The following is a 16,582-nucleotide window of genomic DNA, read 5'->3' on the forward strand; positions in this document are numbered from 1 at the left end:
AGACTTTTGCACAGTACTGTATTTATCAACGTGGAGTGGAGAGCGAGTTTGTAAGTCTGGCGAGAGCAAAGGGTGTTGGGAAAGGTGAGGGTAGAACGTCACGGGAAGGGTGTGGGACAGGTGGCAGAGAAGGAGTGCCAGGCTGGGGTCAGGGGGTGCAGACACACCCAACCTTGAGACAGCAGGCAAGATCATTTGATTCTAAACAATCGGTTTATTGATCATTACAGAATGTCTCTCTGGTGCTTCCTGCTCCCTCCCCTCCCCCTTCCCCTTTTCCCAACCATGATTCCTCTCTCCCTGTCCCTTTCCCACTCTCAGCCGGCAATGGAGACCCACATCAGAATCAGGTTTATCATCACTCACATGTGTCATGTAATTTGTCTTTTTTTTTGCAGCAGCAGTAGTACAGTGCAAAACATAAAATTACTACAGTACTGTGCAAAAGTCAAAGGCACCCTAGACTTATGTGATGATGGAATCGATATGGGTAGAGCTGCATAACACTAAGGGGCAGAAAACGCTGGTGGGAGTTGTGTACAGGCCACCTAACAGTAGTAGTGAGGTTGGGGATGGCATTAAACAGGAAATTAGAAATGCGTGCAATAAAGGAACAGTAGTTATAATGGGTGACTTCAATCTACGTATAGATTGGGTGAACCAAATTGGTAAGGGTGCTGAGGAAGTGGATTTCTTGGAATGTATGCGGGATGGTTTTCTGAACCAACATGTCGAGGAACCAACTAGAGAGCAGGCCATTCTAGATTGGGTATTGAGCAATGAGGAAGGGTTAGTTAGCAATCTTGTCATGCGAGGCCCCTTTGGTAAGAGTGACCATAATATGGTGGAATCCTTCATTAAGATGGAGAGTGACATAGTTAATTCAGAAACAAAGGTTCTGAACTTAAAGAAGGGTAACTTTGAAGGTATGAGACATGAATTAGCTAAGATAGACTGGCAAATGGTACTTGAAGGGTTGACGGTGGATATGTGATGGCAAGCATTTAAAGATCGCATAGATGAACTACAATAATTGTCCATCCCAGTTTGGCAAAAGAATAAACCAGGGAAGGTAGTGCACTCGTGGCTGACAAGGGAAATTAGGGATAGTATCAATTCCAAAGAAGAAACATATAAATTAGCAAAAAAAGCGGCACACCTGAGGACTGGGAGAAATTCAGAGACCAGCAGAGGAGGACAAAGGGCTTAATTAGGAAAGGGAAAAAGATTATGAGAGAAAGCTGGCAGGGAACATAAAAACTGACTGTAAAAGCTTTTATAGATACGTGAAAAGAAAAAGATTGGTCAAGACAAATGTAGGTCCTTTACAGTCAGAAACAGGTGAATTGATCATAGGGAACAAAGACATGGCAGACCAATTGAATAACTACTTTGGTTCTGTCTTCACTAAGGAGGACATAAATAATCTTCCGGAAATAGTAAGGGACTGATGGTCTAGTGAGATGGAGGAACTGAGGGAAATACATGTTAGTAGGGAAGTGGTGTTAGGTAAATTGAAGGGATTAAAGGCAGATAAATCCCCAGGGCCAGATGGTCTGCATCCCAGAGTGCTTAAGGAAGTAGCCCAAGAAATAGTGGATGCATTAGTGATAATTTTTCAAAACTCCTTAGATTCTGGATTAGTTTCTGAGGATTGGAGGGTGGCTAATGTAACTCCACTTTTTAAAAAAGGAGGGAGAGAGAAAGCAGGGAATTATAGACCGGTGAGTCTGACATCGGTGGTGGGGAAAATGCTAGAGTCGGTTATCAAAGATGTGATAACAGCACATTTGGAAAGAGGTGAAATCATCGGACAAAGTCAGCATGGATTTGTGAAAGGAAAATCATGTCTGACGAATCTTATAGAATTTTTTGAAGATGTAACTAGTAGAGTGGATAGGGGAGAGCCAGTGGATGTGGTATATTTAGATTTTCAAAAGGCTTTTGACAAGGTCCCACACAGGAGATTCGTGTGCAAACTTAAAGCACACGGTATTGGGGGTATGGTATTGATGTGGATAGAGAATTGGTTGGCAGACAGGAAGCAAAGAGTGGGAGTAAACGGGACCTTTTCAGAATGGCAGGCAGTGACTAGTGGGGTACCGCAAGGCTCAGTGCTGGGACCCCAGTTGTTTACTAGGCTTATACTCACTGGAATTTAGAAGATTGAGGGGGGATCTTATTGAAACGTATAAAATTCTAAAGGGATTGGACAGGCTAGATGCAGGAAGGTTGTTTCCGATGTTGGGGAAGTCCAGAACGAGGGGTCACAGTTTAAGGATAAAGGGGAAGCCTTTTAGGACCGAGATGAGGAAAAACTTCTTCACACAGAGAGTGGTGAATCTGTAGAATTCTCTGCCACAGGAAACAGTTGAGGCTGGTTCATTGGCTATATTTAAGAGGAAGTTAGATATGGCCCTTGTGGCTAAAGGGATCGGGGGTATGGAGAGAAAGCAGGTACAGGGTTCTGAGTTGGATGATCAGTCATGATCATTCTGAATGGCGGTGCAGGCTCGAAGGGCCGAACAGCCTACTCCTGCACCTATTTTCTATGTTTCTATGTGCCTATGACTTGCACAGTACTGTATGTGTGGTCGACTGTGCCTGGCTCTGTGTGATGATGCCTAGATTATTGAGTACAGTTTTGTTTATCCAGTTCAAAGCTCAAAAGTACAAAGTGCATAGTAAATTTATTATCAAAGTACAGGTGGCCCCCGTTTTTCGAATGTTCGCTTTACGACAGCTCGCTGTTACGAAAGACCTACATTAACCATATAACCATATAACAATCACAGCACAGAAACAGGCCATTCCGGCCCTCCTAGTCCGTGCCGAACTCTTAATCTCACCTAGTCCCACCTACCCGCACTCAGCCCATAACCCTCCACTCCTTTCCTGTCCATATACCTATCCAATTTTACCTTAAATGACACAACTGAACTGGCCTCTACTACTTCTACAGGAAGCTCATTCCACACAGCTATCACTCTCTGAGTAAAGAAATACCCCCTCGTGTTTCCCTTAAACTTTTGCCCCCTAACTCTCAAATCATGTCCTCTCGTTTGAATCTCCCCTACTCTCAATGGAAACAGCCTATTCACGTCAACTCTATCTATCCCTCTCAACATTTTAAATACCTCGATCAAATCCCCCCTCAACCTTCTACGCTCCAATGAATAGAGACCTAACTTGTTCAACCTTTCTCTGTAATTTAAGTGCTGAAACCCAGGTAACATCCTAGTAAATCGTCTCTGCACTCTCTCTAATTTATTGATATCTTTCCTATAATTCGGTGACCGGTGACATTAGTACCTGTTTTCGCTAACCAAAGAGGATTTTCGCTTTTACGAGAAAAAGACGCCCGCTTTATACGTGTGTTTACCCCGAGAAAGACTACAATGATCGTGAGGCCTTGTGCGGGGTTGTTTGCACATGTGTGTATGTGCTGATTTTTTTTTCCCCCCTCCAAATCGATTTTGGCTCGCCGTCTTCCCGATATTGATAAGTGAAGCTACACCGTACCTACAGTATTTCTACTTTATATAGGGTGTATATTTATCGTATCATTCCTGCTTTTACTATATGTTAGTGTTATTTTAGGTTTTATGTGTTATTTGGTAGGTTATTTTTTGGGTCTGGGAACGCTCAAAAAATTTTCCCGTATAAATTAATGGTAATTGCTTCTTCGCTTTACGACATTTCGGTTTACAAACGCTTTCACAGGAACGCTCCACCTTCGGATTGCGGGGGAAGCCTGTACATAATATCACCATATACAACCCCGGGATTGATTTTCTTGTGGCCATACTTAATAAATCCAGTAACCACAATAGAATCAATGAAAGGCTGCATCTAACAGGGTGGACAACCAGTGTGTAGAAGACAACAAACTATACAAACACAAAATAAACAGAAATAATAATAAAGGTAAGCGATCAGTATCTGGAACAGGGTTCCCACCCTGGGTTCCACAGACCCCTTGGCTAATGGTCCATGGCATTAAAAATAAAAGGTTAGGAACCCCAGATCAAGAACGTGAGCTGAAGAATCTTTGAAGGTGAGTCCTGTTGTCGAGCAGCTGCCTTTTGCTGGAAAGCATGCAAAGGATCTTGCCGTGACTGGAGGGTCTGAGTTGTAGGGAGAGGTTGGACAGGCGAGGACGTGATTCACTGGAGTGCAGCGGACTGAAGTGGCACCATGCAGGGCTGTAAATGGGTAGGCTGGCACAGTAACGTAGCAGATAGTGTAATGCTTTGCAGCGCCAACTATTGGGGTTCGACTCCTGCCGCTGTGTGTAAGGACATTGTAGGTTCTCCCTGTGACCACATGGATTTCTAAGTTCAAAGTAAATTTATTATCAAAGTAGATGTACGTCACCATATACAGTCCTGAGATCATTTTCTTGCAGGCATATTCAATAAATCTATAATTGAGTAATAACCATAATAGAATCGAGGAATGGCCGAACTAACGTGGGCGTTCAACCAATGTGCAAAAGACAACCAGCTGTGCAAATACAAAAAAGAAAGAAATCATTGTAATAAATAAATAATACTGAGAACAAGAGATGAAGAGTCCTTGAAAGTGAGTCTGTTGATTGTCAGAACATTTCGATGATGGGGCAAGTAAAGTTGAGTGAAGTTATCCCCTTTGATTCAAGAGCTTGATGATTGAGGGGTCATAGCTGTCCCTGAACCTGGTGGCATGGGCCCTAAGGCACCTACAGCTTCTTCCCAATGGTAGCAGCGAGAAGAGAGCATGTCCTGGGTAGTGGCGGTCCCTGATGATGGATACAACAATGCTTCATGTAGATGTGCTCAGTGGTTGGGAGGACATTTCCCATGATGGACCAGGCCATATCCACTACTTTTTCCTCCCACATTCCAAAGACATTTGACGTAATTGTGAGCATGCTACGTTTGTGCTGGAAGCACGGTGAGATTTGCGGGTGACAGCGACTCTGTTGGTCATTGACATGAATGACATGTTTCACTGTTGGTTTCGATGTACGTTTGACAAATAAAGCTAATCTTGAAAAAAGATCATGAGGGACATAATAAAACACAGAAAATGCTGGAAGAATTGCCGGTCAGGCAGCATTAATAAAAATAAATAAACAGTCGAATTTTGTGCTGAGGCCCTTCATCCATCCTGTTGATTCTGGCAATTCCTCTGGTTTCTGAAGGGTGAATAGGGATGAGTAATAAGTGCTGGCATCTCTTGTAGCATACCATAAAGTGTATGGTCAGGTTTTTCATGGGTCCTGATGAAGGGTCTCAGTCTGAAACATCAACTGTGTATTCCCCTCCATAGATGCAGCCTGACCTGCTGAGTTCATTATTTTTATTTAGGGATACCGCACAGTAACAGGCCTCTCTGGCCCAACAACGCCATGCTGCCACATTAACCAATTAACCTACTCAGCTGTTCGTCTTTTTGGAAAGTGAGAGGGAACTGGAGCAACGCCATGCTATCATGCCAAGAACATACACATCCCTTACAGACAGCGGCGGGAATTGAACCCCTGTCGCTGGGAATGTAAAATGTTATGTTAACCGCTACGCTAACCGTGCTGCCCCAGATGTCCTCCAACATTTTGTACACTGAGTTCCTCACGCATTTTGTGTCTGTTGCACTCTCCCCATCACTGAACTGTTCCTACACCTATGGTCTCACCTTCAAGGACTCTTCATCTCATGATCTCAATACTTATTGCTTATTTATTTATTATTACAATACAGATACTAATGTCAGGATGCTGTTAGTTGACTATAGCTTAGTGTGTAACACCATCGTTCTTACAGTTCTGATTGGAAAAACTACAAAACCTGGGCCTCTGTGCCTCCCTCTGCAAATGGATCCTCGACTTCTTAACCAGAAGACCACAGTCCGTGTGGTTTGGAAATATCATTTCCACCTTGTTGATAATCAACACTGGTGCACCACGGGGATTTGTGCTTAGCCCTCTGCTCTGTTCTCTCTACACCCATGAATGTGTGGCTAGACAGGGCTCAAATGCTGTCTATAAATTTTCTGATGACACAACCGTTGTTGGCAGAATCTCAGAAGGCAACAAGAGGGCGTACAGGAGCAAGATATACCAGCTAGTTGAGTTGTGTCGTAGCAACAACCTTGCACTCAACATTAGCAAGATCAAAGAGCTAACGTGGACTTAAGATGAGGGAACACAAACCAATCCTCAGAGGGATCAGAAGTGGAGAGAGAGAGCAGTTTGAAATTCCTGGGTGTCAGTATCTCTGAGGACTTAACCTGGGCGCAACATATCGATGCAGATATAAAGAAGGCAAGACAGTGGCTATATTTCATTGGGAGTTTGAGCAGATTTTGTCTGTCACCTAAAACACTCAAAACTTTCTACAGGTGTACCGTGGAGAGCATTCTGGCTGGCTGCATCACCGTTTGGTATGGGTGGGGGGCAACTGCACAAGATCAAAGTAAGCTGCAGAAAGTTGTACAATTAGTCAGCTCCATCGTGGATACTAGCCTCCGCAGCATCCAAGACATCTTCAAGGAGCGGTGTCTCGGGAAGGCAACGTCCATCATAAAGGACCCCCATCAACCAGAACATGCCCTCTTCTCATTGTTACCATCAGGAAAGAGGTACAGAAGCCTGAAGGCACACACACAGTGATTCCGGAACAGCTTCTTCCCCCTGACATCCAATTTCTAAATGGAAATTGAACCCATGAACATTACCTCACTACTCTTTATTTCTGTTTTACATTACTTATTTAACTTCCATAATTTAATTTAACTTTAATTTACTGTGATACAGTTTTTCCTGTATTTATTATGTATTGTGTTGTACTGCTGCTGAAAAGTCCTCAAGTTTCACGACGTGCCAGTGATATTAAATCTGATTCTGATTATTTTATTGTTATTATTTCCTTTTTCTTTCATATTTGCATAGTTTTTTGTCCTTTGCACACTGGTTGTTCACCCTGTTGGATTGTGGTCTTTCATTATGGTTCTTGGATTTATTGAGTATGCCCACAGTAAAATGAATCTCAGGGTTGTATAAGGTGACATGTATGCAGCTTGACTATAAATTTACTTTGAAGTTTGAACTTTGGATCTGCAGATGGTGGTCATGAGGTTTTAGTGGTGGGCCACACCTCATGGTCAAATAGCGACCATTTTTGAATGTAGGTGAGATGTTAACATATACCCACTGCGGTCTGCCTAAGACTTATGGAATAGTCTTGCCTTTTGGGGGGGGGGGGGAGTAACCTCGGAAGTGGAACAGTGTTACTTTGGAGTCGCCACAAATTTCTGAGAACGTGGGAAACAGGCAGAAGTCTGCCATCTGGCTCTGTGAACCAGTTCTAATTTCATAAGGGCCATGGTTGGTCCACTTCCTCATTCTAGAGATCTGGAATAGCCTAGTGATCTGTCCCACTTACCTCTGGATGCATCCAATGACTGCCACTACATTGAGAGTGGGGAATTGCAAAGGTCACCACACTCTGAGGGAAGGGATTTCCCAAAAGGGCTGAGCCTGTCTCCTCACACTGTGGCCTCTGGGCAGGAGGGGCGTGGTGAGGGTTGAGGTGGTGGGAGGGTGGTGCTGAGTGTTGAGATGCTGAGGAGGGAGGAGGGAGCTGGTGAGGATTGGAGAAGTGGAGCTGAGGAGTGAGGTGCTGAGGGTGGAGGAGGTGGGAGGGAGGAGTGAGCTGCTGAGGGTGGAGGAGGTGGGAGGGAGGAGTGAGGTGCTGAGGGTGGAGGAGGGAGGAGGGAGGTGCTGAGGGTAGAGGAGGTAGGAGGGAGGTGCTGAGTGTTGAAGTGAGTAGGAGGTGGCAAGGTTTGTGGAGGTGGGGATTGAGAATGGAGGAAGCAGCTGGCGAGAGCTGAGGAGATTGGGGTGAGAAGGAAGGTTGGGAGGAGGGAGCTGGTGATGATTGACATTGGACTGAGGAGGGAAGTGGTGAGGGTTGAGGAAGTGGGAGAGAGGAGGAGAGGGTTGAGGAGTGAGAAGGAAGCTAATGACGATTGAGGAAGTGGAGGTGAGGTGGGTGGTACTGAGGGTTGAGGGTGAGGATTGAGGAGGTGGAGGTGTGAAGGGAGGGGTTGAAGAGGAAGTAGATCAGAGTTGTGGGGGGGTGGGTTGAGGAAGGAGTGGTTGAGGAGGTGAGGATCTGAGGAGGGAGAAGGGAGCTGTTGAGAATTGAGGGACTGGAGCTGAGGAAGGAGAGGATTGGGCTGAGGAGTGAGAAGGGAGCTGATGAGGATTGAGGAAGGGGTGAGGAGGGGTACTGAGGGTTGAGGAGGGAGGGGGTGAAGCTTTAGAAGATGGAAATGTGGAGGGAGAGGGTTACATTTGAGGGAGGGGGTGGGTTGAGGAAGGAGGAGGTGAGGGTTGAGGGTGGGGGCAAGGAGTGGGGGAGGGAGTGAAGGACAAGGAAGGAGGGAGTGATGGGTGAGGGTGGAGGTGAGGGGTGAGAGGCAAGGGAGGAGGGGGGAGGGTTGAGGAGGGAGGGGATGAGGGGCGAAGAGTTGGTGCCAAAGGTTCCTTAGTGTGGGGCAACTTCCACAATGAGAGATGTTGTGTTGAGCTGATAGTGTTGGTGGAACAGTAAACTAGAGAGGGAACAGTGAATGGGATTGTGAGCCGTGGTTGCTACCTACACCCTAAGCATTGTGTAGGGATAACGTCATCACAGACGCTGGGGGATGCCAGGGGCCTATCCCTGTGCTGCATTGTTCTATTAGCTCAGTCACCTGGAGGGTGGGGGTGATGTGTTGGGAAGGGTTTTGGAAGCTCCCCTGTACCCGGGAAAGTGGGTGGGATAGCAGGGTTGTGATGGCGATGGTTGGGTTAATGACGACTGGTGTTTCTTTGCTGTGTAGGTGAGTCGTGTGCCAGTGGAGAGCTGTGAGCAGTATGAGAGCTGTGAACTGTGTCTGGGCTCCAGGGACCCCCACTGTGGCTGGTGTGTCCTGCACAACGTGTAAGTACTGGCTGCTCATACCCCCTTTCCACACCTTGTCCCCTTCCCACACCTTGTCCCCTTTCCTCACCCCGATCCTCAACACTTCCCCTGATCCTCAACACTTCCCCCGATCCTCAACTCCTCCCCTGTCTCTCAACTCCTCCCCGTCCCTCATCCACACCCTGTCTCTCAACTCCTCCCCGTCCCTCATCCACACCCTGTCTCTCAACTCCTCCCCGTCCCTCATTCACACCCTGTCCCTCAGTTCCTTCTGCTGTACCTCACCCTCTCCCCCTGCCCCTCATCCTCTCACCCTGTCCCTCACCCCCTCACCACATCATCTCATCTGTCATCCCCACATGCCACCATATCCCCTCATATGCCCTGTTTTAACTCCTCTTCCTCACCCCCCCATATCCGCACCCCTACCTCCTTCCTCCCTTCTCTCTCCTCACGCACTGTGGGAAAACAACTGTCTGCTCCACCCGTACTTCTCATAATTTTATACATCAGAGAACACAGAACACTTACACACTCTTCAGTTCACGATGTTGTGCTGACTTTTTAACCTATAACGAGTTCAATCTAACTCTTCCCTCCCACATAGCCCCCTCCATGTATCTATTATCCATGTGTCTATCTAAAGAGTCTGGCTCCCGATACTTATAATTACTCACCCTCAAATTAGCCATTTGGTAGAAAGTCTCTGCCTGTCCACTTGATCTGTACCTTCTAACATCTTGTAACCTCTATCAAGTCACCTCTCATCCTCCTGTGCTCCAAAGAGAAAAGCAACTAACTCACTTAACCTATCTTCATGAGACATGCTCTCCAATCCAGGCAGCATCCTGATAAATCTCTTCTGCACCCTCTCTAAAACATCCATGTACTTCCCATGATGAGGTGACCAGAAATGAACGCAATACTCCCAAGCGCGGTCTGATTAGGGTTTTATAGAACGGCAGTATTACCTTGCACTTCTTGAACACAATTCCTGAACTAATGAAGATCAACACTCAGGGGGCTGCTACTTTTCATAGCGGAGCTGACGGCTTTGTGGCAAAGTTCGTTGATGATAAGAAGATAAGTGGAGGGGTAGGTAGTGCTGAGGAAGCAGCGGGACTCAATCAAATTGGAAGAATGGGCAAAAAAGTGGCAGTTTGTATACAGTGTTAGGAAAGGTATGATAATGCATTCTGGAAAAGGAACTATAGTGTGGACTATTATCTAACATCAGAAGGTTCAAACATTAGAGGCGCCCTCGTGCGGGACTCCCAGAAGGTTAATTTACACGTTGAGTCTGTGGTAAAGAAGGCAAGTGCAATGTTGGCATTTATTTCAAAGGGGAAAGAATATAAAAGAAAGGAGATAATGCTGAGGCTTTATAAGACACTGGACAGGCCACACTTGGAGTTTTGTCTCAGAAAGGATGTGTTACCATTGGAGAGAGTCCAGAGGAGGTTCACGAGGATGATTCTGAGAATGAAGGGGTTAACATATGAGGAGCGTTAGTCAACCTTGGGCCTGTCCTCACTGGAGTTTAGAAGAATGCATGGGGATCTCATTGAATATTGAAAGGACTAGATAGGGTGGATGTGGAGAGCATGTTTCCTATGGTGGGGGTATCTAGAACTAGAAGGCACAACCTCAAAATTGAGGGGGACCTTTTAGAATAGAGGTAAGGAGGTAGTTTTTTAGCCGGAGAGTAGTGAATCTGTGGAATGCTCTGCCACAGACTGCGGTGGAGGCCAAGTCCATGTGTATATTTAGGGCGGAAGTTGATCGTTTCCTGATTGGTCAGGGCATCAAAGGATATGGCGAGAAGGCAGGTGTGTGGGGTTGAGTGGGATCTGGGATCAGCCATGATGGAATGGCGAAGCAAACTCGATGAACTGAATGGCCTAATTCTGCTCTGATGTCTTATGGTCTTAATAATCCTATCAACTTCCATGGCAACTCAGAGGGATTTATGGACATGGACTTCAATATCTCTCTTGTTATAAAGCGCTATCAGGTTTCCCCTTAGCTTCCACCGCAACATTGAAAACAACCTAAATTTGTCCAATCTCTCCTTACAGTAGCTACCCTGTAAAGCAGGCAGCATCCTGGTAAGATTCCCGTGCATCCTCTTGGCAGCCTTCCACATCCTAAGTAATGAGACGATAATACATAGGAGCAGATTAAGCAATCGGGTCTGCACTGCCATTCTGATTTAATATCCCTCTCAACCCCTCTTATCTGAGGCCATGCCCTCTGGTCCTAGACTCCCCCAGCACTGGAAACATCCTCTTCACATCCGCTCTATCGGGGTCTTTCAGCGTTCGATAGGTTCCAATGAGAACCCCTCTCATTCTAGACTCCAGCAAGTACAAGCCCAGAGCCACCAAACGCTCCTCAGCCATTAACCCTTTCATTCATGGGATCATTCTTGTATACGTCCTCCGGACTCTCTCCAATATCCTTCCTTAGATCAGGGGTCCAAAATGCTCACAATACTGCCAATGCTTTATAAAGCCTCAGTATTACCTCCTTAAGGTTTACCAACCTTCAACTCAATCATTCTGTTCCCTTGGCTCCAAAAGCTATTACCATATCTATTCACCATCCTCTGACTAAAGAAATGTCTCCAGCTCTCTATCCTAAAGTGACGATTTGCCAATAGGAATAGTATAGACCCACATGCCATCTTGAGGTTGACTAATGAAATCCTCAGTTTTATTTTCTCTTCAATTGTATCATTTCACACTAAAGAATGTATATAGCTTACAACCTGAAATTCTTACCCTTCACAGACATCCACAAAACAGAAGAAAAGCCCCAAAGAACAAATGACAGAAAAATGTTAGAACCCCAAAGCCTCCCTCTCCCCTCACGCACAAGCAGCAGCAAATTATCAACCCTACCCCCATTTAGCTCAGCAAAACCATCAGCCCCCCCCCACACCACCCGCCACGCAAACGACAGCAAAGCCGCCAAAAAGACCATGATCTAGAAACCATCAAAAAAGAAACACGCTGTTCATCCCAACACTTCGATGTGCCTCAGGCTCTCTCCCTCAATAACGAGGGAGAGCGAGGTATCGCTCCTGCCATCGAGAGAGGGAATGCTGACGTTCATGATGAGCAATTGTATGTTGAGGAACCCCAGTCCAGCTCGCAAATGGGAAATGACATTAATCTTATCATTTTTTTTCCCTCTTTGCTGACCAAATGAAATGCTGTGTGTTAATGGGCTCTGGCTATTATTCGCAGCAAAATAGCTTAATCAGGAGTGCAGCAGATGCATGCTTGTACCCTGTCATATATTACTGTGAGTGCATACTCTGCAACTTTTCACGTTGCATATCAAAAGTCTGCCAGAAATGGGATGCAAATAGAAACTGTGCTGAAACATTCGCCCTGAAAGGTAACCCTTTCCTTGCCTCTGCCCCTGAGGGGTGAAATCCGTCAGGATCGCGCTGAGCAGCCTGCACGTGTTGCCGCGCTTCTGACGCCAACGTAGCATGTGCTCGCCACTCACTCACACCTTCTTGGAATGTGGGAGGAAACTGGAGCATCCGGAGGAAACCCACACCATGGTGGGGAGACCATACAAGCTCCTTGCTGGCAGCGGTAGGAATCAAAGCCGGATCTTGCGGCTGAGCTAAAGAGATTGTGCTGGGCTACCATGCTGCTCGGGTTTAGGCCAAAGTTCAGGGCTCTGAGCATGTAACCGGCCTCAGCCTCGTCACACACCTTACGGACAAGTGCTTTTGAGTTCGCAGTCATCTTGATAATCAACATCTCCCCTCTGTTGATTCCATCAAAGCTTCCTGCTGCCTTAGAAAAGCGGCAAGTATGATGTTTGGACAGATGGATCTCAAGATGCAAGTCCATAGCTCTCTGAAAGTGGTAAGATACGGGAATGGGGTGATAAAGAATACAGGCCAGGCGCTGAGTATTAAAGTTGGAAAGTCACCTTGCAGCTGTGTGAAACTTCGGTTAGGCCACCCACACCTTGAGGTGTGGTGCACATCTCTGGTCCCCACCCAGAACATGCCCTCTTCTCATTACCAACTCTACTCATTACTCTTCTCATTCTCATTACCAAGAGGGTACAGGAGCCTGAAGACACACAGTTAAAGTTTTAGGAGCGGCTTTCTGAATGGTCACTGAACCTGTGAACACTACCTCACCATTTACATACAGTATGTATATTTGTTATTGTAATTTATTGGATATGCTACGTGAAAAAATCTTAGGCACGTGATGAATTGAAGCTTGGTAAGTCTTGAGGATGACATGCTGAGGCTTTGTAAGGCATTGGTCAGTCTGCACTGGAATATTGTGGGCAGTTTTGGGCCCCTTATCTAAGGCAGGATGTGCTGCCATTGGAGAGGGTCCACAGGAGGTTCACAAGAATGATCTTAGGAATGGTAGGAATAAATTATGAGGAGCACTTGGTGGCTCTGGGACTGTACTCGCTGGAGTTTCGAAGAATGGGGAGCGACCTCATCGAAACTTATCGAATATTGCAAGGCTTGGATCAGGAGTTCCTAACCTTTTTTATGCTATGGACCAATATCATTATGCAAGGAGTGCATTGACCCCAGGTTGAGAATTCCTGGCCTACGTGGAGTGGAGAATTTGTTTTCTGCAGCGGAGGAGTCTAGGACCAAAGGGCACAGTCTCAAATGGAGACTTTAGAACGGAGGTGAAGAGGTATTTCTTCAGCCGGGTATGATGAACCTGTGGAATTCACTGCCACGGACAGCTGTGGAGACCAAGTCTTTGGGTATATTTAAAGCAGAGGCTGATAGGTTGTTGTTTAGTCATGGTGTCAAAGGTTATGTGGAGAAGGCAGGTGGATGGGATTGAAAGGGATGATAAATCAGCCATGATGGAATGGTGGAGCAGACTCGATGTGCTGAATGGCCTAATTCTGCTCCTATGTCTTATGTTCTTAAGACTTTATTCAAAACAAACAACAACAGTAGAAGAAAAAGTAAATTGCTTAAGAGAGGGAAGACAAACTCTATCTGTTCTAATACAACCAGAGGCAATTCTGTGGATTTGCAGAGAATCAAGAAATATCGCATTCAAATGAAGCACGTCCTGTCACACGTAGCCCTTTATAGCAGTGTAATTGATCGACAAGGAAGTTGCCCAATCAATATTCCCTTGTCTAGAAATGCAATTGCTTTTGCTGTCTTTGTGAAGTTCACCTCCTGCTTATCTCCTGATTCACAGTCGTGGTGAAATTTGAGAAAATCTTGAGAGTCCTGCTTCACACTCCATGGCCACTTTATTCGGTACCTCCGATACCTAATAAAGTGGCCACTGAATGTACGTTCATGGTCTTCTGCTTTCGCCCATCCACTTGAAGGTTTAATGTGCTGTGTGTCCAGTCTGGCTATTCTCCACTGATCTCTCTCATCAACAAGATGTTTTTTCCCCACAGACCTGTTGCTCACTGGAAGTTTTTGGTTTTTGCACATTCTCTGTAAACTCTAGAGACTGTTGTGAGTGAAAATCCCAGGAGGTCAGCAGTTTCTGAGATACTCAAACCACCCCATCTGGCACCAACAACCGTTCCACAGTTGGTCACTTAGATCGCACTTCTTCCCCATTCTAGTGTTTGGTCTGAACAATAACGGAACCGCCTGACCATGTCTGCTTGCTTTTATGCATTTTGTTTCTGCCACATGATTGGCTGATTAAATATTTGAATAAACAAGCAGGTGTACCTAATAAAGTGGGCACTGAGTGCAGAACCAGGTTTTGGATTTATGTAATGAAAGTAGCAGTGGTGTTTCACCATCCGCCTTCACAGCGATCTCTAGCTTAGACTGTGATTATTTAAATCGGAACATTAATTATTTAGTTTCCACTGTTTCTCTGTTTAAACAAGGTGACATTGCTTTTTCAATAGCTGTACAGATCTTGACATGCCTTAATATCATGTGCCTTGGTTTTAAAAAGGATTGTGTCTGCTTAGACAGGAGTCGACTATCAATTATTTACTCCAGAACGATTAGACATACTAACGTAGGCTCGGGAATTGGTTGGAGCATTGGAATTTCAGTGTAGGAGATCACAAGGAGTTAACAGAGAACATAGAAAATCTACAGCACGTTAAAGGCCCTTCGGCCCACAATATTGTGCTGACCATGTAACCTAGTTTAGAAGCTGCCTAGAATTTCCCTACCACATAGACCTCTATTTTTCTAAGCTCCATGTATCTGTCTAAGGGTCTCTTCAAAGACCCTTTTGTATCCACCTCTACCACCTTCACCAGCAGTGCACTCCACTCACCCATCACTCTCTGTGTGAAAAGCTTACCTCTGACATCCCCCTTGTACCATAGACTAGGTCGATGCAAGTGACGTGGAAACTTTCGAGAGGGTGCAGAGGAGATTTATCCGGACGCTGCCTGGATTAGAGAGCATATTTTATGAGGAAAACTTGAGCGAGCTAGGACTTTTCTCTCTGAAGCAGAGGATGAGAGGCAACTGATAGAGGTGTACAACATGATAAAAGGCATGTTAAGAGTGGACAGCCAGAGACTTTATCCCAGGGTGGAAATGGCTAATACAGGAGTGTATATTTTTAAGATGATTGGAGTTTAATACAGACAAGTGTGAGGTATTGCACTTTGGAAGGAAAAAGCAAGGTAGAACATACAAGGTAAATGGTAGGGCATTGAGGAGTGCAGTAGAACAGAGGGATCTAGGAATACAGATACAAAATTCCCTAGAAGTGGCATCACAGGTAGATAGGGTAGTAAAGAGAGCTTTTGGTACATTGGCCTTTATAAATCAAAGTATTGAGTATAAGAGTTGGAATGTTATGGTGAGGTTGTATAAGACATTGGTGAGGCTGAATTTGGAGTATTGTGAGCAGTTTTGGCCACCGAATTACAGGCAGGATATTAATAAGGTTGAAAGAGTGCAGAGAAGGTTTACAAGGATGTTGCTGGGACTTGAGAAACTGAGTTACCGAGAAAGGTTGAATAGGTTAGGACTTTATTCCCTGGAGCGTAGAAGAATGAGGGGAGATTTGATAGAGGTATATAAAATTATGATGGGTATAGATAGAGTGAATGCAAGCAGACTTTTTCCACTGAGACTTGAGGAGAAAAAAAAACAGAGGACATGGGTTAAGAGTGAAGGGGGAAAAGTTTAAAGGGAACATTGGGGGGAGGCTTCTTCACGCAGAGAGTGGTGAGAGTGTGGAATGAGCTGCCAGTTGAACTGGTGAATGCAGGCTCACATTTGACATTTAAGAAAAACTTGGACAGATACATGGATGAGAGGGGTATGGAGGGATATGGTCCAGGTGCAGGTCAGTGGGACTAGGCAGAAAAATGGTTCGGCACAGCCAAGAAGGGCCAAAAGGCCTGTTTCTGTGCTGTAATGTTTTATGGTTCTATGGAGAAAGTTGAGGTAGGTTTTTTACTCAGATTGCTGGGTGTGTAGTTCACAACCAGGCCTGATTGGATCACACCTGGAGTGTTGTGTTCAGTTTTGGTCAACTCATTATAGGAAGGATGTTGAGCTTTAGAGAGAGTACAGAGGTGGTTTACTAGATACTGCCTAGACTAAAGAGCATGTCTTATGATGATAGGTTGGCTTTCTTCTTTGGAGTGAAGTA

At 45.4% G+C, this 16,582-nt stretch overlaps 1 protein-coding gene across 5 annotated transcripts in view; it reads left to right on the top strand.

Moving 5' to 3' along the window:
* LOC140741720 (plexin-A1-like) overlaps positions 1 to 16,582 on the top strand; it is a 436,373-nt gene that overhangs the window by 198,258 nt on the left and 221,533 nt on the right. For all 5 annotated transcript variants that reach the window (XM_073072023.1, XM_073072027.1, XM_073072026.1 and 2 more), the window contains one exon: positions 8,869 to 8,969. In XM_073072023.1, coding sequence (XP_072928124.1) covers positions 8,869 to 8,969 — 101 coding nt within the window. The remainder of the gene's footprint in view (positions 1 to 8,868; positions 8,970 to 16,582) is intronic.

Source organism: Hemitrygon akajei, chromosome 19 (assembly GCF_048418815.1).
Source record: "Hemitrygon akajei chromosome 19, sHemAka1.3, whole genome shotgun sequence".
Taxonomy (NCBI): domain Eukaryota; kingdom Metazoa; phylum Chordata; class Chondrichthyes; order Myliobatiformes; family Dasyatidae; genus Hemitrygon; species Hemitrygon akajei.